Source organism: Lampetra planeri, chromosome 38 (assembly GCF_965212315.1).
Source record: "Lampetra planeri chromosome 38, kcLamPlan1.2.h2, whole genome shotgun sequence".
Lineage (NCBI taxonomy): Eukaryota > Metazoa > Chordata > Hyperoartia > Petromyzontiformes > Petromyzontidae > Lampetra > Lampetra planeri.
In genome coordinates, this window is record NC_136144.1 from 7,856,556 (window position 1) to 7,878,934 (window position 22,379).

The 22,379-nt window shown below is 43.5% G+C and overlaps 1 protein-coding gene across 3 annotated transcripts in view; it reads right to left on the reverse strand.

Moving 5' to 3' along the window:
- Positions 1 to 22,379, reverse strand: part of LOC144731267 (leucine-rich repeats and immunoglobulin-like domains protein 3) — a 74,203-nt gene that overhangs the window by 46,658 nt on the left and 5,166 nt on the right. For 2 of the 3 annotated variants that reach the window (XM_078612309.1, XM_078612308.1), the window contains exons 2-3: positions 19,221 to 19,292; positions 3,641 to 3,712 (exon numbers count right to left, since the gene is read on the reverse strand). In XM_078612309.1, coding sequence (XP_078468435.1) covers positions 3,641 to 3,712; positions 19,221 to 19,292 — 144 coding nt within the window. The remainder of the gene's footprint in view (positions 1 to 3,640; positions 3,713 to 19,220; positions 19,293 to 22,379) is intronic. The other variant, XM_078612311.1, reaches the window with a different exon arrangement.

Here is a 22,379-nt window from a genome sequence, read left to right on the forward strand (position 1 = left end):
TTAGCCGCAAGTTTGTGCTCCGGCAACGACAGAAAAACCTCAAGATCAAATATTAATGCAATTAAAGCGCTGTGTTTTGTTTTGCAAGTGAGCACCAACAGCAATTATGGAACCTGGCAACTGACTAGCAATTGAATGTTCAGCTGCAATAATAAACCACTGTGGTGTTTACCAAATGAGCGTTGTTATATCTAGAAAGCCAGTATATGTGTGTATATATATAAAAAAACATGTGTGTGCATGTGTGTGGGTAAGGATTGAGAAAGGAAACATTTCAGCCATTCATGAATAGAGCATGGTCTAATTAAAACCGATCACATTGTAAGTATCAAGCGGAGCGCATGACCAATGTCAAATGCATATAATACATTACTCTAAAACACAACACTGTTCATGGTTGAAGATCAAATCGGTATGCACATTGTTTGCCAAGGTTACATTTTACAATAAAATATTATTTTTGGAAAATTCACATTTTTGTTTTAATAATAATCGAAATGTCACGTTTACTTTACTTTTTGGATTTAAGTTAAAACTAAACTATTTTTTATTTTACCAGGTAAGGCCCACTGAGCTACATAGCTCTTTGAGAAGCAACCTGGACAAATGACAGCTCAACAAAGTGGCTTATCACGTGGAAATTTATCGCAGCCAAATACTCTAAACTGAAATCTTACGTTCACAACACTCAAAACTCATTAACCTGTAAACGTGATAATCGCTTATTATGGATTATGAAAATTCCATGCAAGTGAATGCAAACGTGACATTCAGGCTAGTTGAACGAGAAAAGTGCAAGGCAGAAAATACCAAAACCAGTACGAACACAACGACCAAATTGTTGAATCGTGACTCTGATCATGACAGTTCATCGAATCGCAAGGTTTGGAGGAGGGGGTGTATCGTTACACGCTTATTATTTACTGCGCGAACGCTGCGGCAGCACGGAGGCGAGCGACGCAAACCCACGAGCAGAGCAAGGGCTTCGGGGCTCCCGATTTCGCTCTCTCCTCTCTGCAGCCTCACGCGGATGGCGCAGCTTCACACACCACCCACCGTGGGCCTCCTCACTTAGCATTCACACAGCTGTCCCGCCTGTCTCACGAGAGCCAGTGGGGGGGGGGGAAGGGGGGGTTACCATGCTCAAATGAACGCCCCCTTTCCCCCCGGCTGCCTTTCCCCTCCTTCCCCTTCCTGCCCCGTCTGCTTGGGCCCCATTCAAACTCCTCCCCGCTGGCTTGAAGTCAAAATGGGAGCACGGCGCCGTTGCGTTTCACCGCTGCCGATTATGAATGGATGGTCGATGCGCGCTACAGTGCACGAATCTCAATGGGCTTCAAGCTGGTTTTCACATGCATACAACACATATGCAGCGCCTATGACCAATTCACCCGGAATGCACCCCCATCTCATGAGATTTTGGAAGCCGAGCAGATTTCGACCTGGGTTGTTGCTCGAATGGGTGACCACCGTACATAGCAGAGGTGTTACGGGCTGCGGCGCTATGTGGTGGTTCAGCAGCAAGTAGTGCAACAATATCGAATGATGGAACTGCACTTTACACTCACGCGTCTATGTTCCCTATCTTCACCAATCCACAATGCCTAGCATGGTAACGTACAATAATATAACCACCACGACCCGCATGGCATGGGAAGACCCTCATTGCAGCATGCAGCAGTGGAGATTGACAAATGGCTCTACATGCCGATCCATATTCAACTGTGGTTTTCACGATCGTACGTGTGCATTGACTGAATGACTTCTGGATCGACTACAAAATGATACTGGGAATGTTTTTTGTCGGAATCTGAAAGCTATAACAACCTTGGAATGCCACGCGCATTGAGCAACTGCGCTCAATTTAAATTGCATCCAAAGTGGTCACAACGCTTTTGTGGTTTTATTTTTTTTCTGGTGATTTCTCTTCAGAGCGTGTACAACTTTCGCTCTTTGGGGTAAAAGCTTGGCAATTGTAAAGTCAGAGCGATTCCTTGTTCAAACGGGCATTGAGGCATGGTGCTCATCTCCTGTTACCAGCCCTGAGCCACTGGTGCAAATTCCACATTTTTATGGCAGGGGCGAGCCCCCACACATCGGTATGCATCGTATCGAGCCCAGAAGGATGGTGAGTTGAGTCAACCCCCAACCAGGATTTGAATTTGCAACATTCCAATTGCGAGCCACTCGCTTTACCCCCACGCAACCTCAACTAAACTTAACGATTTTATTTTTAACAGGCAAGGTCCACGGAGCTATATAGCTTTTTATCGGAAGCGACCTGGCCACAAATCATTGCCCAACGAAGTGGCTCATCACGTGAAAAAATGTATAGCAACCAAATACTCTAAACGCACGTTGATTCTATTTGTGGAGGGAAAAACCGAAGGAACCTGAGAAAAATGCAAGCGACCACGGGGAGAAAATGCGAACTTCAAATATACAGCAGCAGGCATCAGGGACGGGAACGAACCCACGACATCCTGTATACCAGGCGAGATAGTTAACATCTCCTGGCCACCGTGGCACCTGTCTGGTGTAACACTGTACGGCATCAAGACTTAACGTGATACTCCCGCGCGGGTTCACTGTAACCATGTAACGATGCGTTGACTAACACCGCCATCGATCGAGCGACAATTCTTCCCGCCAAAGTGGCAAATCATTTGACGAGCTGCACGCTCGGGGAGCTGTGTGTCGCACACACACATACACACACGTTGGCCGGGTCGATGTTTGAAGGCACAAGAGGAGGCGGAGGGCAAGTGGCAGGAACAGGCGCTCAATAGGAGCAATGCCGATTCGTCACCCCATTTGCGCGATCCGTCCATTCCATAAAGGTGGGCGCCGATTGGCTAAGCTACCACATGGGAGCATCGGCGTGAATCAATTCTGAATGCTCTGCTGCTCAAGGCAACAACGGGACGGAGGCAGACGGGCGGACAAACTGTGTGTACGTCGCGACCCTCGCTAATAGGCTGTAGCTAAAACTAAACTATTTATTTTTATTTAACTCGGTAAGGTCCACTGAGCTGTATAGCGGCGTGGCCACGAATGATAGCTTAACGAAGTGGCTTATCATCACGTGAAAATTTATAGCAGTCAAGTAATCTAAACAGAAATATTACGTTCACAAGACTCAAAATTCATTAACCTGTAAACGTAATAATTGCTTATTATGGATTAAGCAAATGAATGCAAATGTTACATTTAGGCTATTTGAAAGTGAAAAGTACAAATCAGAAAATACCAAAAACCAGTACAAACAAAACGACCAAATTGTTTAATCGAATTGTGACTGATCATGACAATTCATCGAATCGTAAGGGTTGGAGAGGTGGGGGTGTATCGTTACAGGCCAAATACTCTAAACGCACGTCGATTCTAAATGTGGAGGGAAAAACCAGACGACCCGGACAAAAATCCACACGATCACGAGGAGCGAGAGACACACGCAAACTCCAAATATACAGCAGGCGTCAGGGTCGGGATCGAACCCACGACCTCCTGCTGCTGCTGCCCCCAACAGTCGTCGTGTTTCAAGTGCCCGATATAGACCCGTGATTGGATGGCTCTAACGCGCGCGCGAATCTCCATGCATAAATCATGACCAATATATTGAAGCACGATCGATACGTACACTTCGTGTAGGTTTACGAGGCCATCCAAAGCTTCGGGATTTACGGTCGTTAGCTGGTTGTAACTCAAGTCCCTGCAAGAGAGAAATCAATACACATTACAGTTAGCGCGATCATGTCAAACAAATAAAACATTACATTTTGACGCTTTTTTGTTTAAAACTGTTAGCGGTGCAGCCCGCTTAACATTATTGCTGGCACACCACCGCTTGTTTATTTTCCCTCAATTTAAATGTAAATAAATTACGCTGACCTAAACAATAACGCACTTTGGGCGCATGTGAAACGGTAAATTACATTTAAATGCTACTGTAAACAGCTACCGAAAGTTTAATGATTTATTTAAACAAGACTCATTCAATAGGCAGAGCACAAACAAGTGTTTTTGGAAGTGGGTAACAATAACTTGCGACGAAAAAAACAAGGCCATTCATTTACCCAGGAGAGCTTAACAAAGTCCAAATACTATTTTTCAGGAGAGTCCTGCATTTAAGATGTTGGGAAAAATCTCATTAAAGAGCAATATGTGCTGACTCCGAGTTACCCAGAGAAAACCCACACAGTCACGAAGGAATCACACTCGCAGCTTCCCCAGTTAGAATCAAACTCATCGCTGCACTGCCATCGCGTCCATTAAATTAACTAGACAACAGGTGAAGAACAGTGGTCCTACAGTAGAACAGCTCTGACGAAGAGCCATCGCCTGAAACCACGTATACAGATATTTCCATTGTATGGCAATACTAATTCGGGATGTGGTGTTTCTGGCGACAGATGTAGGCAGTCCCTTCAAAAATGTTATTTCAGTGCAACTTTTAGTTCCAACAGAACCAGATGTGAGGTGCTCATCCCCCACCCTCGCCCCACCAGGAGATGCAATCCCTAGTGCAAGATAGACCTGACTAAACTATAAGGAACAATAATAACTCGATGTTCAATATTAAAACTGAACACAGCTTGTTTCACAGCTGAGGACTATTTGTTTTCAAATAACCAAGCGGTGCTATTAATAAGTGGGTCAAAATGCACTTTCAGGAATGCCAACAATAAGTGAAGTAAGGGTCTGATTAGTTGTTTTTTTGCACAGGCATAAACATTGGGTTGTGCTCGCAGTGTTTTCCCCAAGTCAGAAAACAAAAAACTTCCTTGGCCAAACTTTGTCTGTGACAGCCAATTCCCAATAGGGGATTGGGCGTCCGTGGCAGGCGTGTGTCAAAGTATAAAGCAAACAGGATAACAAAATAAAATAAAGTCCAACTCAAGCAAAAAAAATCTCAGAGTCAAGCAATTCAGGTTTTTTTTCAGCAGCCAGCAGATAGCATCAACGACTTCCTTCCACTGTGTAATCTTTATTGGCAAACCACAGCACTTCTCTCAATAGCAGAATACCCTTTTAAACCCCCCCCCCACACTTCTGCAAACACTAGCTACATTCACACCCTTCTGGACACAGACCTTGCAGTTATAACTTGAACCAATACAATGAGCAGAAGCACAAAGGTGCTTGTAAATGTTGTGCCCGATAAAGGAGTGCACTTTGGCACCTATCTAAACACCGACAGCTTTGTGTTCTTCTTAACGTGAGTTTGTTATCCTCACAGCCAGTACCGTATATTTATCTCGGCGCATAAACGACTACACAAGATAAACGCGGAGTGCATGTGGGCCCACGAGATAGATTGCAAAGCCACGTGGAGACAATAGCTCTGACATGGAAAAGACAAGGTGGGGCGCCATATGTGAAGCGCATCTTTTCCAAAGAGTGAAATGAAGCTTCCATTAACCAATGCCAAACGTACAGACGAGTTTACGGTTCGGTTATGACTACACTGAGGACAAGGTTACTGCCAGGAAGAGGAAAGGTTGAGTGCCACCTCTTTGCGAGAAAGCAACAGTTGTCCAATAGTGACTCATCGTCCCCATTGTAGAAATGTAAATTCTCTAGCAGGAGCTCAGGAGAGACATTGGACCGCTCAGTGTCCATTGGAATGGGAAACCACTTAAGACCACTGACTATTGGCTGTAAATTAGAGTAATGATACAGTTCGAGCAAGTCCAGTCGATATATACTATAAGGGATACGGTTATCGTTAAGAATAAGGTTTAATTCATTGCCCTTTATTTAGCCAGCTGAAAACTCATTGAGATTCATGACTTGCTATACAAGAGATGGATAACTGTAGTAGCTCAAACGCGGTTCGACGGGCCAAATACCCTCAACTGTTATTTATTTACTGCACAACAGAAAGGGCGGACGAAAAAAAAATATTGCCATGTTTAGCGGTAGCATATAACTACGTGCAGAATGCAACCGGCGCTGGTCAATTCTTGGCTGGCGACCAGGCGTCTGTTTATGCAGGTGGCAGAGCACACTTGCACAAATCCATCTTCGCCAAATTCCCCCTACGTACGTAGGAGCCACAGCCGGAGCTAAGACAAACGAATGAGTTCATTCATTCCTGAGCGGCCCGGGACACAGCTTCCACGATTTCTTTGCCGCTGCCGGCGTTATCAAAGTTAACCATCGATTGCAGTTTTTTAGTACGGAAAAGCTCTCGGGTAGCCGTGAACAATTTGCAAGCTGGCAATTGCTGCGAAGCACTGTGGAAACTGCAGGGCTCGTTTCTCTCACGATGTCAACCAACCAGAAAAGGCCCCCAACAACCCTGCCAGATTAGAAGTCAGCCTGGCTCTTGTGGTCTATTTGAAGTGCATTATGCATCAGTGGGGACTGACCAACAGAACGCGTGTGAATATGGGCAATGGGAATGGCAGTGCAGAAAATCCATCCCACGAATCCTCGGCCAGCAATGGCCCACACGCCACAGGAACCGGGTCCGTATGCAAAACCTTTAAGACAAAGCTCATGCATCAGCAAGCTCTTGAGTGCAACAAGCTGGAAAGCCATAATAATGAAGGTTGCCCCAAAACTTTGTCATGTGATTTCACTGTACAAAAACAAAATACGTTCACAGACGTTCGGACACTACATTGGTGCCGATTGTGTTAAACCGGCTAATACGTTGCAATAAATAATTGAAATTTCTTTAAATATAATCGGTCAATCAATTGGGCCAGCATGACAGTGAAAAGAGATTGCAAGGAGGATATCGTCAATAACGGTGTATATTTACTTAAGTCTTGTGTGTGGAAGCTGCTAATTTAAGTAAATTATGTGAAAATTGCATACAATTTTTTATTACATTAAATGGTGCAATACCGATAAATAGATTAATTGATTTATTTAAATAATCGGCAACTGCAGTGCTTCACTGTATAAAGCCGCCAGGCTGTGTTTTAACAGTGCCAAGCGGCCTCAAACTGAAAACACTCGAGCAATCCTCAAACTCCCTCCATAAGAATGAGCAGTCTCAATAACGCCACTGCAATCCTAATTAATTACAGCCTGTTACTCGCTTTTAAAAGGTCACGACAAAAGCTTTGCAAGTTCAGCACAAGTTAACCTCCCCAAGCCTTTGTTCTGCCTACAACGCAATCCGAGAGCCTACACACACAAAAAAAACAATGCCGCTCAGCAGTTTTTTTAAACTACTGTCTTCGGGGGCTCTCCTTACAAGGTCACTGAGCCAGAGCAGCTTGCAATGATATAACTGGGGCAACCCTGTTTTCAAATGCGCCAACCCTCCACCAATAAAAATGCCCTTACAAAATAAATGTTTTAAACAGAAAGAAATACACTATTCCCATGTTTCTACAAAAAGTTTTAAGTGCGCCAGATCCAGGCCTGTGCCAAAACCATTCCGAGTGGGCGGACTTGGGTCCCAGAGTTGTCCCTCGCTCACCCCCCCACCCCTTCCCTCTTCGCATTTTCACTCTTCCTTCTCCCCAAGTACACCCTAGTGTCCGACCCCAGAAAGGTGGGCCCATTTGCCAGGCAGGAATCTAGGTGACGACGGACAGGTTGGGCAATGGTTGGGAAGCCGTGCCTTAACAAATACTCTTTAATGAAACCATAGTTTAGGTGAGACTGAGATACATTGTAGTCAACATCATGAGTGATATTTTGCCATGTTGATTTAATGTGAGGAAAAGGCAGTTGTAAGCCATGCAGATGGATAAGGACAGGAACCTGCAGTGGCAACCGAGAGGTCAGCAAAAACAAGGGGACACCTCAAGGAGGTGGTGGATGAAACTTAGAGCAGAATTTTCCAGGACGAGTGTTGCCTTTGTAACTATGGGATGGCAAGTTGCATTGGCATTCATTGCATTAACCTCAATGGCCTCTTCTCTCTTGTTACCAACATGGTCAGGTGGGTGAAGAAAGGTACAGTCACCCCGTGACATCACAAATGGTTCTGGGATTGGCCCGATTAATTCCCCTCCGACGTACATCGTAAGCGAACGCTTCAGTATGCATTGGTCATAGATCAATGTCCACCGAGATGCCATAGAGAACACCGGCTCTGTTTCAGCCAAGTCTGACAATTCGGAGGGATCATGAAAGCAAACCGGAAAAAAAAAACTCAAACCCTAAATATTTCAAATGAAGTCGTCTTCAGACCGCGCATGTTTTCTTTACAACAAAGGCTCCAACTAAGCCTTCTTAGCGCAACAGCGCCAATGGATTGACGAGCGAGCCATCGATTTGGTCAAGCGGCACGACACAGGTGAGCAACGAAGCACGGGTATCGATCCCGCAAAAAGGGGGTGGGGGGGGGGAGCCGCCGCGGAATCTTTGAAGTTGGCGAGCGAAACCGGACATTGGGGCTCAACAACCGCACGCTTTGTGAGCGCTGCAGCGATGGGCACGCAACTGCATCTCTGCGCCCCGGATTGGGTTTCGACCCGAGGGGAGGCGATCCCGCTAACCTCCACGCGGCGTAGGCCAGCCCACCCGCCATTTAAACGCGGCACAACGAATGCCCTGACTTTCGCTGTGCCTTGGCGGTGGTGGTCAGGTGACAAGGGCTGGGGGAGATGGACAATAAGCCGTTGATTGGATCGCCGACGTTGAGGTCTCGGCAGTTCACCCGCAATCCGCACGCAGTTCCTGAGCTGTCAACAACTTAAAGTTCACGAGTTTCCATGCTCTTACGAAGAGTGAAACTGTCAAGGTGTTGTGTGTATGCAGGAACATTTTCAAGCACGTTATTATCAACACTCGCAAAGCTAATTATGCAGATATATCAGCTTGGTCATGTGCGTCGATTACACAATTTACAAAACATGACCATCGCACTGGTAAGCTGACGATCAAGCTAATCCTGGAATTTCCCGACATTGGAAGGAATAAAAAACTTCAGCACTGCTCAATGAAGTCTTACTTGCTTACAACTCAACAACAGAAAGAGCAACTTCTTAACAGCTCACTTACCAATCAATATTGCCTTGTGTGAAAGCTTGTAGGCACACATTTTTAACCACTTGGTATGGTAGCCCCCCAATTAAAAACATTGGTCCTCATTAATCCCCCCCCCCCAGGTTATCTAGGCCACAATACAATAGAGATCACATGTCCACGCTTCTTGTCAACGAGGTGTTAACAAGGTATTTGTTTCAGGTTGTGTAATAGTGTCTTATTTTGACGCAACGTGGCACTGACTGATGTTGCCCCGAGTACGTTCAAAATTTATCCTGCACGGTAACCAAGCCATAGTCTGAACTGCCCCTCCCCGCCGCCCCAAGGGAGGGGGGGGGGTGACCCACGCGTTAATGACCGCTTATTCTTGGTTCTTTCGGTAAAGTCACGTAGATGGAAAACAAAATTAAAGATAATAAAATGTTAAATTATTTTTTTCAATAATTAATTTAAAATAATCGCAACACAAGCAGTCTTCAAGAGTCCTTATGAAGACTGCCTGTGTTGCGATCGAAACGTCGTGGGTTTTTTGCTTTTATTATTTTCAATTTATTATTTTTATTTTATTATCTTTTATTTTATTTTCTATCTACGTGACTTTACCGAAAGAACCAAGAGAATATGAATTCCTGCAGTCACTAAAGTTTTAAGCTAAAATTTAAGGACCGCTTCTTTAAGAGTTAAGGTCGGAGTGTGTGGTGATAATTCTCAGAGGCAGCCGACGAAGAGCCTGTTCCCTAGTACAGCCCTGTGTTGGCACAGGCTGGGAAAACTACATCACAGAAATAACAAAGCCCACTCGTGTTTGTTTACACTCGTTTGGGTCACTCAAGTTGGGCTTGGTTTTTAATTAGCAGTACAAGCTCTTCTAACAACGTCCTCATGGTCGTGGTGCAATGGAAATAGTATTCGTTGCGGGCTTATTTATGAAGCAGGCTAAAATCAAAGATGAAATGTTAGTGGCTGCTGGTAATATGAATGGCAATAAAAAAGCGTTTATAAGAAAATCACTACCTCTAAAGGCCTGTCCATTAACCACACCAATTGCTTGGCATTAACAGTTAATAGTTAATATGGCTGTACGTCACCGACGACTGTAAAATGCTATTTTTAACACGTTAAATATCCAGAGGATCAATTGCGGGAAAAAAAAATCCGAACACGCACGCACGCACATAGCCAAGACCCTACATCGAATGTCTGCTGCTAGCGTGTGCAGTTCAAATCATCCCGTTCAAATAAATCGCAGGAAATTGCCTTAGCAGCAGGGGAAGCGGAGTGCAAACTCAAACAAATGCTAAAAGCAAAGCCAAACACAGTTGGTGGGACAACTAAACCACACCTGGCTACTGGCCCCGACTAAAATCTCCATGACATGAAGGCAACACCGAGTGAAAAAAAAACGCTCACGATGGATTCCTCCTCAGTTAGCCGCTCACCTTCCAAACCGATCTGGCTACCCCACGGGTGGGCAACCAAAACAACTAGAGCCATTTTGCTTCCAATTTCAAAAGCCGCACTGCAGTCCTTAAAGAGCCACCGCATGCGGATTCAGAGCCACAGGTTTCAGACCGCTGGGCTAGCCCTACACTCGGGACTTTTGACTCGAAGCAATTTCACTCCTGCCCAACATCTCTGCTCACGTCAACCTTTACCACCGTCTGTCCATTCCATCACCGTCCCTTGTGATCCTGTGATGGCAAGAATCCATCTCACTTCTGCACGATATCTCGTCGCTCTATCCTCCACCAGCGGTCAGCCTCTCGGGGCAAGGTTCTCTATGCTGGCCAGCACTGTCACAAGTGCTGTCCACTGGCCTTCATCCCATCCAGCCCAAGCCCGCTTTTTCTAACAATTCTGCTAGGGTGACCTTTCATTGCATTTGCAACCCGATCTACGTGCTCCTCCTATCACTCTGGGTAAATACCAGGACGCATCTCTCTGCTGCTTCCTTGCCACTGCTTTGTGATTCCAGCTGGGTTCCCAAAAAGGGAATATGGCTTAGTTGGCAAAGTGGGAGAGACCAGTGACGAGATCATCATTATCAGAATCAGTCATGGTTAATTCACTGCTGGATTAAGGCTTCCCCCAAAGCCGCTGCCATCTCTCATGATCCTGCGATGAAATAATCCACGCAGTACCTGTACACGAGCTGATTTCATCGCGTAACTTCCACAGCGGACATCCTCTGGGACACGACAAGAGAAGGACAAGTGTAAACGCTGGCCTATCCAAGTTCATCCCCTCTGGGATCGACAAAATGAGCACGAGACATTGACCACTCCTAGACAACATCGGTTGTTCTCTGACCAGATTGGTCTGTGCTTTTCAAATGGTTAAATGTCATCCATCACTCACTGAGAACCGCTAAGAAATGAGCACTGCGCAACCGCTCATTTGAGCACGGAAACTTTTTCAACACTAAAGCGGCTTTTGCATTAAATACAGTTCCGCCAATTTGTCTCGTGCTATCCTTTGCAATGTTTAATACAAAGGTATTTACGTAACCCTGGTGTGCTCATGCTTTCCCGAGTCATAATTCTCAACAAAATATTTATGATGCAATTGAATATATTGAAATAAATAAATATCCATTGCACAGTCGGACTGAGGATATAGGAAGATTCAACACACAAAAAAACCCTATCTTGTTTGATGACCGACTTTAAATATTTATAATTGCAAAACAAAACCTTCAAGCGATGGTCAGATCCTCCATTATAGCACAATGGTGACATCATTGCGACGCCTCTCTCATTTGACGCGAATCGCTCTCACAAGAGTGCTGCGGTCGTGACTTTCACATTTCCTTTGTTTTTTTCCTCGAAACAAAGCTTAAGAATTGTGTTTAACAGCCCCAGGATGTATAGCCGAGGTCTTGTATACGCAAGAACCCATTTATTTCCTGACAAGTGCCTTCCTTTAAATGTACAACACACACACGCGCGGCAATGGCCGACAACTTGCGTTTCACGGGACAAGAGTGTGTGAACGTTTAATTTCAATTTGCGCTCAAAATACGCGAGATATACATTTGCGCGACTCAAATAGTCGGGTTTGCAAGGCCTGTTGAGTAAAGACTCTAAATCAGTTTGAAAAGCGGGGACTCCATCACCCTCCCCCCACGGCGTCGGAGGCAAAAGTCACTTGAAGTGCCCCCCGGCCCAACCGGGGGGGACCTGCGGGCCATTTAAATGAGCTACATTTACACGTCTGCATAACAATGCACTTGGCCTGTAATAAACGCGCAGTTTTCAACAAAAAAAAACGCTAAAAACATTCTGCCCATATAAAGCAGTCTTCAGTGCTGCATCGACCCAGTTTTTTTTCCCCGCAACCGCCTCGCGTTCTGTAGTTTTCTGCCAAAAAGTCTCTGTCGGGACTAATATAGCACTACCACCTGGAACAGCGACCATCTCATCTTCAGCACCACTTTAATGTCCTTATAGAGCGCCAAGAGAAACAATGCATTACGTAGTGGTGACTGATGAACAGCGTAAAGAAAATCAAGTTCCTTCTCAACACGAAACTGTGTTATGGTATACTTGAGCTGGACTAAACATTTAAAAGGGTGCATGAAGTAATGACTGATTTTTTTCTCTCTCTTTAAATCGGACTTAGAAAAGAGCAAACGCATGTACGGAAAATTCAGTCAAAATATCCAGACAACAAAAAAGCCTATTATTATATTCGAGGCTGCATATCGTAAGCTATGGATGGGGATATGCCAGATTTCCCTTGCAAAACAGATTGTTGTGTGAAAGCTCTTGCACGGGGTTATACAGTTCATCATGTTATAGTGACCATAAGTGAGAGATGAACATTTTATTGTCTTCTGGAAGGGCTAGAAGGGTAGTTTATTTTTTTTGCACAAACATAGTAAGAGTCTATGCTTATTCTAAAAAACAATATCTGAAAACCAACGCTTTGAATTGTGGGTCCCAAAAAAGTATAGCCTGGCGATGTATCGCTTTTCACACATACAGCAGCTTCAGCCTCAATTCCTAAATTGCTTAACTAAAAAATACACAATCTCCATCATCAGTGAAATAAGTAATTCACCTACTTTGGAGTGCGATACTAAAGCCGATAAAAATGCAACCATGCCTGCTACCATTACAACTTAAGTTCACGTTTATATTCATGTATATATACTCACGAAGTTGGCTGAAAATAGCAGGTCTACATGTTGCCAAAAGCAAAATGAGATTGTTTGAGAGTATCATGAAAGTCAATGGATTAAGGTAATAGGTTTAAATAAAGACCTCTCAACTACACCACTTTAATTTGCACACTTGGGGAATTGCCAGTGGTGCTAACCATGGTGTAATGGTTAGCACCAGTGCATTTGCAATCCAGGTTACTGGTTCAATTCCATCTACTGGAGTACATTTCTTATAATCCCCCCCCCACCTCTGTCCACCCAGCAGTAAAAATCCAGCTACAGTAAAACCTTGGATTGCGAGTAACTTGGTCTGCGAGTGTTTTGCAAGACGAGCAAATTTTTTAAAATAAATGTTCATTTGATAAACGAGCGAGTTCTTGCAATACGAGTAGTTCGTGTATACGCTTTGTCTGCCGAGCGTCACGTGATCACAACTGATATACGAGTGCTTTGATATACGAGTGCTTTGGATTACAAACACATTTCCGGAACGAATTATGCTCGCAATCCAAGGTTTTACTGTACCTATAACAGCTCTTTTTCAAAGATGTCCACCAGTAAGTGCGGGTCAGAAAGTTACAACAAACATAATGAAAATACGATAGGAGTGCAAAGTATATAAAAGGCAAGAAAATCAGAAAAATAACTTTCCATGTGTATTTTAATGGGTGAAGCGCAGAGATGTTAGCTTATTTTTCAGAAGCGACCTGGCCACATATGATAGCTCAACGAAGTGGCTTATCATGTGGAAATTTATAGCGGCAAATTAATATAAATAACCTAAATGCACTACTAGCTAGTTAATTGGCAGATCATATGTGGTGAGGGAAGGTGTGGGTTACACCATGCCTTCCTAAGACATCTTATCAGCATGCCCATCTGGTGGAGGCCGTTCTACCAGCAGCATAAGAAAGCACTTTCAGGGCTGTACCTTTACCTTTTACTACGAAAGAGCAAGCTGAATATACGTATGCAAAACTCGATGACAAGAAAAATGTTGCTATCAATAACACATATAGTCCTCAAAACGCTACTACTTTCTTGTCCCGATAGCTGACTGCATGACTATCCAGGCTGTTGATAAAATAAGTACCGTTATGGGAAATCAGCAATGCTTTTCTGATGGATACCTGTTCCCCTGCTATATAATTCATAATTTCCAATACATTTGAGCAACACAGCACTCGTTTCAGCAGGAATTACTTGGGGAATTATTTCATAATTACTTCTTACCATTAAAGGTTTGTTAACATGGATGGTAAATGTGAGTCTGTCCAATTGGCGCTATTGCCCGTGCAATTCCTAGGAATTTGTGAGACACCAATAAACACTCTATGGTCATGTTATTGCAGTATAATCTGATATATCTCAAGCCCTACTGGAAGCCATATAAACAACATCTTTTGGAAAGCTGTTAAGATCAGACTGATTTTCTTCTTATAAACACTGACCTAATGTTTGTTCTATTTTCACATCGTCTGCCAAGTAGTGGGGCTGAAGGCAAATCGGAGGAATGAATTGAACACACCTTTGCCAAAGTAAAAAATTATTGGCAGTTTACTTTCTACTATACAAATACTCCAAGCACTGCAATACCCCGTTTCGTAGAAATGTGATCAGTATATAATAAATCAAAATACTTTATCCAGTTGATGATTTATTTTTTCAATTAAAAAAATGCTATACTTTAAAAGCAACAATGGCCTTCATGAAATATGTAAGTTTAAATGTATTAGCATTACCCCATCTCCTTTGCAAAAGACACTTGAGTGACAATTAGAACGGATGCTGCGTAGGCTCGCCATTTCAAGTGTACAACTAACAACCAGAAGAGGTTGCCGATTAAGATCCCAGTCAGACAGTGTTGCTGGACTGCACACCTCTGGGGCTGCTAAAACGAGAACCAATTTACACTATGAGACATCTCCTTTACCAGTGGCAAAATATAGTAATAGGTTTTTACCCTTTCAACTGGTACAAAAACTGACACCTTTATACAAGGCATCATGTTTGCAATAACCACAACACAAGCAGTCAAAATGCAAACAAAAAGAAACAACTCTGATGACGATAATGATATGCACTGTCCTTGAAGTTGATTGGTCCACACCCGAGACAGCTTTTCTTAGAGCCTACTCTCCATTGGTGTTGGACCAGATGACGCCAAAAGGCATACAACCAATTTGTTGGAAACCAAAAGTGTCTGGCCCTGGGCACCGCGACCTGTCTCCATCAAGGGGAATGTGGAATTTCCATCAATGGCTCAAGGCTGTAAACGGGAGATTGAGCTCATTTGCATGCGAGGGAAGCCATTTTTACTTTGTTTTGTATGCATCGTCAGCCATCATCTATCCACTGCTGGATGAAGGTCTCTCCAAGCTATCACCGCCTCTGGAATGTTTCCTCCTTTAACTCTCACTCCATTAAGTCTGGACCGCCGCCGGTCAAAATCCCTTCCACGTGACATGTCATACGCAAGGCCACTTTTATTTACAATTAATGCGATGTCTCTAAATTGCATTTGCTCTATAATCCACGTGTTCCTCATTCCGTCTCTCAATGCAATATCAAGCATTTTCCTACCACTCCCAATTTGCCACATACATTAATTCCGAAGCACAAAAACACACAAAGCAGATCAAATGCGCTTAGATAGGATTTGTTAGAAAATTGTAGAAGTTCACATTGTCCAACGGCTAAAATTTGGCAAGCCAGTATAAGGGGGATTTGCAGAGAGACCATTGCTCAACTTGAAATGTCTGCCAAATAGCCCTATCTATGGAACAAAGCACCACTACAAAGCAAATGTTCCGCCTGAGAGAGGAGCAGACAAAGACAGAAAGGAATTGTTGTACAAGTGCCAACAGCAAAGCAAGCACAGCTGTGGCCCCCACAGAAATTCATTATCCCCCAGCAAGGGGCATCAACACCACAAACTTCACACGCTGGTACTTAGAAACACTGTCAATAGGCTACGGCCGTTGTCAACCCTTTTTTCCTTTTAAGCTTTCCTTTCTACGGCCCCCTTTTTTGGGGGGGGGGAAGGGTGGTGGTCAGAAACCCTCCTAAGGGCTCCCACCGTCCAGGGCTCTTGCATTGTGAGTGAGCCTGGCACAAAGGTGATTATCAATTTTAAAGGCCACGCAGCACGGACAAACAAAAGGTGAAGGCCGTACGCACGAACGGAGCGTCCCTTGCTCGCGCTCGCTCGCCCGCCGTGAGCACGGGCGGCCCCAAACGGATGTGGGGATGAACGGTGCACAATGACAGCCTTGTGAGTGTGAGCACTCCGTGCCTGCAGGGCAGCTGCCCCCCCCCGCCGACCTCTAGAAGCGCTCGAATGCCAACAGATGGGACGCACACACACATGTGTGTGCACATGCGCACACACATGGGCACACAGACAAATATCCCCCATATAGCCTAAACTGGCTGCTGGGGGGTAAGTGCTGTTGGCAAACACCTATTACGGAACAGCGTGGGGCTCGAACCACTCCCGACTGCTTTTGTCTCCTCGGTGGTAATGTTTTAAACGACGCACCGGAAATTCGTGAAAGGCTGAGTTGACCGAGGACCGGATCCGAAAATAACCATTGATATTTACGCGATCTAACCCAAAAACCTCTATTATGGATGATATTGGTCGCGAAAGCCTGCTACGTGTTAAACTAACCATTGATATTACCCAAGACCAGGGGAATCAAACTTGTGACTACAGGGTTTGTTGCGTAACGTGCTAAATACTACACTGCAGCTCCCTGCATGCACACTTGAGGGTCAACCCCCATTCTAGGTGGCTAAATAATTATAAAAATACCCTAATTTACATGTCTACATAAACCACTTCTTTGTATCCATGCCACAGCTCCCTCCATTATGCACTTGGCTGAGAGATGACTACATTCGAAATAAGAGCTATTACTTTATTGTCTTGCACATCTTTCAAAGCAAAAGGCTTCCATGTGAGAGTTCACTCGGTTGTTGTTGTTGCTGAAATGTCAGTCCCCATGGAATTAAGAGTGACATCAGCGCTGTTGCTTCAAGCCCCCTGTGACTGGAGTCTGAACGCGCAGGGTTCCCCGCTTACCGGAGCAGGCATGCGTGGGGAAACGGGTTCACACACGTTGCTCACAAGTGAACCATTCTGTGCTTCCTAGCCCGAAGAGAGCCTCGCACAGATCCACGCGCAGGCACGTACCACACCCGGGACCCCAGACGTATTTGGACAACTGGAACACGTTTGTAAACCAATTGCTCGCGACATCCAATCCTGGGGCTCCACTGTGCAACTATGCACCGCCGCTAAAAGACACAGAAACAGCTACGGAGAGATTAATTTCACGTGGGTTTCAAAACTGACCACTTGCTGATGCAATAGTGTTAAAACATTTTCATGAAAATCATTAAAATATTGAAATGCTTTGGGAATAAATATAAAACTTTTTTTTATGCTTCATTTTTGAACTACTTTGGTGTGTTTATATCGATCAAAAAGCTCAAATAAGATAGGCTTGGCAAAATATTATGAATGGAAGTGCTCAATTCTGATGTTAATTGGTCTCCAACCGTTAGAAAGAAAAACAAGGTAACAATTAAATTGTCCTTGAGAACCATCAATTAACTACTGAACATGAAAACACTAAAACTAAGTACACCTATGCAAAGAATAAAGAAAAATCTGCTAAGTTAGTATAATAAGATGTCTACAGCCTTTTTTTAGAACATCGTCTTGGGTTTTGCATCAATTCTGTATAAGCGCAGGACAATTACCTTAATTGAAACAAATTTTGTACCCCGAGTTTGGAACAAACTTTAAAAGACTAAAGCACGCATTTCCTACTCCATAACTTTCCATGTGTCTACACTTTCAAGTGAGCCAAAACTGGGTTGGACTGCACATAAGGCCAAGCATTGTGTTTCTGTACATCCTATGTAAAGCTCAGTGCAGTAGTTCATAACCTAGGGCTTGTGACCTAATGGCAGGTCACGTATGGCTGCCAGTGGGGTCAATGATGTCACCAGAACTGGCGGATCAATGTCAGTAATTGCATACAATAATGTCATTTATTTATCCAGGAAAAGTCTAACCCAAGTCTCAAAACTATATTTTTTTCAGGAGGGTCTTGCGTAGAGAAGTTTGTCAAGTTCCTTTAATGAGCATTTGGTATGCCTGAAGAATCCCACGAAGACAAGGGGGATAACTCTAATTTCCACACAATCCGTAAGGGGTGACTGCCAGAGGCTTTTGTGGTTTCACAAATCTGTGCGATCCACCAACCCTTGCCTCTGAGATGTACCAACTAAAGGTATGACCTGCCACGGATGTAGTGTCATCGGTAATGAGCAGGAAGGCAGTAAGTGACATCATCATCAGCCAAGATCACTCCATTGCTGGATGAAGGCCTCCAAAAGATGATGGGAGTATGTCGGTACCATAGTGATCTTAAAACATATTTCAAGATACTGGACATGTTCTGCATTTACCCTAGCAGAATATATACATGCACTAAATTTAGTTAGACAAGTATAGTTCACAAAACCGATTAAAAAAAACACTGCACCCACACAAATTGTATAAGGAAAATCGCTTTCTTTACAAGAATAACATAAATAAAACATTTGACAAGAATAAAAATAATATTACTGTGTTAACTCTATTAGTGCTCTCTCTATATCACAAAAGATGCAACAATACACACCAGGATTTTAGGCAAATGAAAATACTGTTTAACCATATGCACAAGTGTGACCAGCGATGACTTCAAATGCAATGGTCTCCCATGTCCGATTGCTCACGTTTCAGAGCACACATAAGCTCGCAGAATTAGCATACATCAAAACCTGGCTGGGCAGCTCAGTGGGCCAAGAATCTGCCTTGCAAGCAAAAGGTCGAGAGTTCAAATCCTACCACGTGGATATGCTCGCCAAGTTGAAACACTCCTGCGCTAAACTGCCAGGCTAATCTGGATTTAACTGCCACAAGGCAACATTTGGCATGCACACAATATAAAACATTTACATATTGTACCGGCTCAGTGAATGCTATTTGAAGAGCACATCGTTTGGTCATGAAACATGGTCATGGAGTGAAACTTACAACTTTTGCAAGTTGACCAAATGTCGGAGCGCATCTTTCAGGATGTTGGCAATCTGATTGTGTTGAAGTTCCCTGGGGAAGTATGAAGGAAGGAGGGATGAAGAAGAGTAAATTGGCTCCATCAATCACATCATTAAATGCAACAAAGCTCAATTTTCTTCAGGTAATTATAGCCTGTTTGTGGTACTTCAAATCATGTAGGCTACAGAAAGAAATTCGACCTCCGCAGACCTCATTTTTTTTATTGCCCGCTTTGATGATGGCCGTGAACTTAATCAGGCAAAAGTATTTTGTAATATGTTGACAAATTCAACTCGTATTAAGATACCATTTGCAAATAGTGCTCTACATTATGCGCTTATGCAATACGATTTTGTCTTTAAAAAGCACTGCACGTTCACAAAATGGAACTGCGTTGTTTACCAATGTGCATTCAGAATGGGTAGGCGCAAGTTCAACAAGCAACAAATGCAAACCATGAGCTAAAGCCTGTGCAAAGCTCAAAGAATCTACAAGGAGTGGGTGTGTTTTCCAGGCAATAATCATGCATGTAAAATAACTTAAATCAGTGTTCCGTTGAATATAAAAACAGTCAGGCAGGCAGCACACTACAACAGTCGAGGCAATCATCCAGTACAGTACACAAATATAAAAGCTCAGACATGCTTTGCTCAAAACAAAAACAATTTTTTGGGAAAAATCCACAAACAATGCTGTATTTTAAAATCACAAGTGACAAGATTTGAGCAAAGCAACATGTGGGATGTGAATCCCAGACACCTGGGTTTATAATGGAAGATCAAGATGCCTTTCAAAAATGTGAATGCTCAACTATGGCTTGTCACCGATACTTATTTTCTAAGGCTGCACTTTCCTCAAAAAGCCTTACCACTGCCAAAAGCATGCATACTTTTACAGGATGATGTACACGTTCTTTGTCAATCCACTCCTGGATGAGGGTTTTCCCAAACTGCTCAGGCCATGGGGGTTATCTCTCCATTCGTCAGTTCGGGTTTAAAGACACGGAGGGTGTATTTGGTAGCATAGAATTACAGTACAACAACGTGCTTTGCTGCGCTACCCTCTGCTGCCCACAACATAGCCCCAGAGCTGGCTTACTAAACCTGGCGTTTTCTGGTACAAGCACTAAGTCAGGTTGTATGGAGCTTCTGAGATCTGATGGGATCGGGCACATGACCATATGTAGGAAGGAGATATGCAGTTGTCAAACCATACATCAGTGATTTGGGCTTGTGAAGTATATACCACCACTTCATGATTCTATGATCATTATTGGGGTTTGGAATTTCAATTTAAAAAATGTACTTATCTTTATGCCATTGTGGTGCATTAAGAACCTCGGTGGCTCTGATTTAGAAACGTGCGCTTGGAGCATTTGTCTGCGATACATTTCCACATGATAAGCCACTAAGTTGAGCTATCATTCGTGTCCAGGTCGCTTATGAAAAAGAGCTACATAGCTAGGTGGGCCTTACCTGGTAAAATAAAAAAAATTGTTTCAATTTAGTTTACAGGAACCAGTTGCACACAAAAATCTTGACTTAAAGCTTTCGTGACTGCAGGAATTAATATTCTTTGGGTCTTTCGGTAAAGTCACACAGATAGGTTCAAAGGAAATAACAAAACCTATCTACACGATCTTCTTGGTTCTTTCGGTAAAATCACGTAGAAGGGAAGTAATAAAATAATACAAATAAAACATAATAAAATAATTCTCACGACGTTTCGGCCACAACGCAAGCAGCCGTCCCTCAGGTGAAGAACATGTCTGTCGACAGAAGAACATGTCTGTCGACATACATGTTCTTCACCTAAGGACGGCTGCTTGCGTTGTGGCCGAAACGTCGTGAGAATTATTTTATTATGTTTTATTTTTATTATTTTATTACTTCCCTTCTACGTGACTTTACCGAAAGAACCAAGAAGATGAATCCCTGCAGTCACGAAAGCTTTAAATTTATCTACACGACTTTACCGAAAGACCCAAAGAATACAGTTACATACAATATATTGAAAATAATCGATTCTCACACACACAATGCAATGTATGTATGTATGAGTAAAGTAATCGGTTTTGATCACTGAAACAATTCATCAATACATGCCCACCACTTGGGCTGTTGCATGGCCCTTTAGAATGAAGTCGAGGTAACACTCGGCTGCTTTACATTGAACATTTCTAAACTAAGCCATTAGCCTATAGGTGTTCAGAGGTATAATTCAGTGCTGTCTTGAACAGAAAACTGTCCTGTTTAGTTGTGCGGCTCACAGTCGCGACCACCTCCAGTATTATAGTCCTTGTAGGGCATGTTTATCACCTACTGCCAAGTGAAATAGCCAAGCTTGCTGCTTTCATTTTTATTTGACATGTGCAACGATTGTGAATGTGAATTCAACTGCCAAGATGTAGAGAGGAAAAAAAGAATATCTAGATTGATAACTACCCAGCTTTCAACACAAATGTTCCTGGTAATTCAAAACAATACTTGTTCTAAATACCACAAACTTAAGGCGTCAATGAAGCAGGGCTTAAGAGAAGCAAATGACAACCTTTACATTGAAAATGCTCACAAAACGCATGTCCATCCAAGGGGAAAACTAGAAATCTGTATCTTGTTAATTCGTAGCAGCAGCTACCCGTGAAAGTGCGGCCAAGCCACAAGTGGTCCTGCATACTTTTACCATTAGGGTAGTTGTTTATCAAGCTCAAATTCCTAATCATAGAGCCGTTACATTTCGCTAACTTCACCACTGCAAATTCCAAGTCTATGTGCCTACGAAACGCAAGCCCTCTGTTGTTCCGAGCTCAAGTTTGCATTCTATTCGGCCCAACTCTTTTGACATTAGGAGGCAAAAAAAATAGTTGTTTTGCTCAAATGAGCATTGGAGCAGCAGTCATCTCTTGGTAACAACCCTGAGCCGGTGTTTGAAATTCCACATTCCTCGGGCGGGAGCAAGTCTATATATATAGGAAAAGTTTTGTCCGACATATATATTTTAGATATCCCGGAGGAATGATGGGCTGAATCAGCCTCAAACCATAATTGAAACTTCGCAAACCTTCCGATTACAAGCCGATTGCTCGACCGCTGAGCCACCTCAGGAGGCAAGCTATTCCTAATATTAATAAGCACGAAA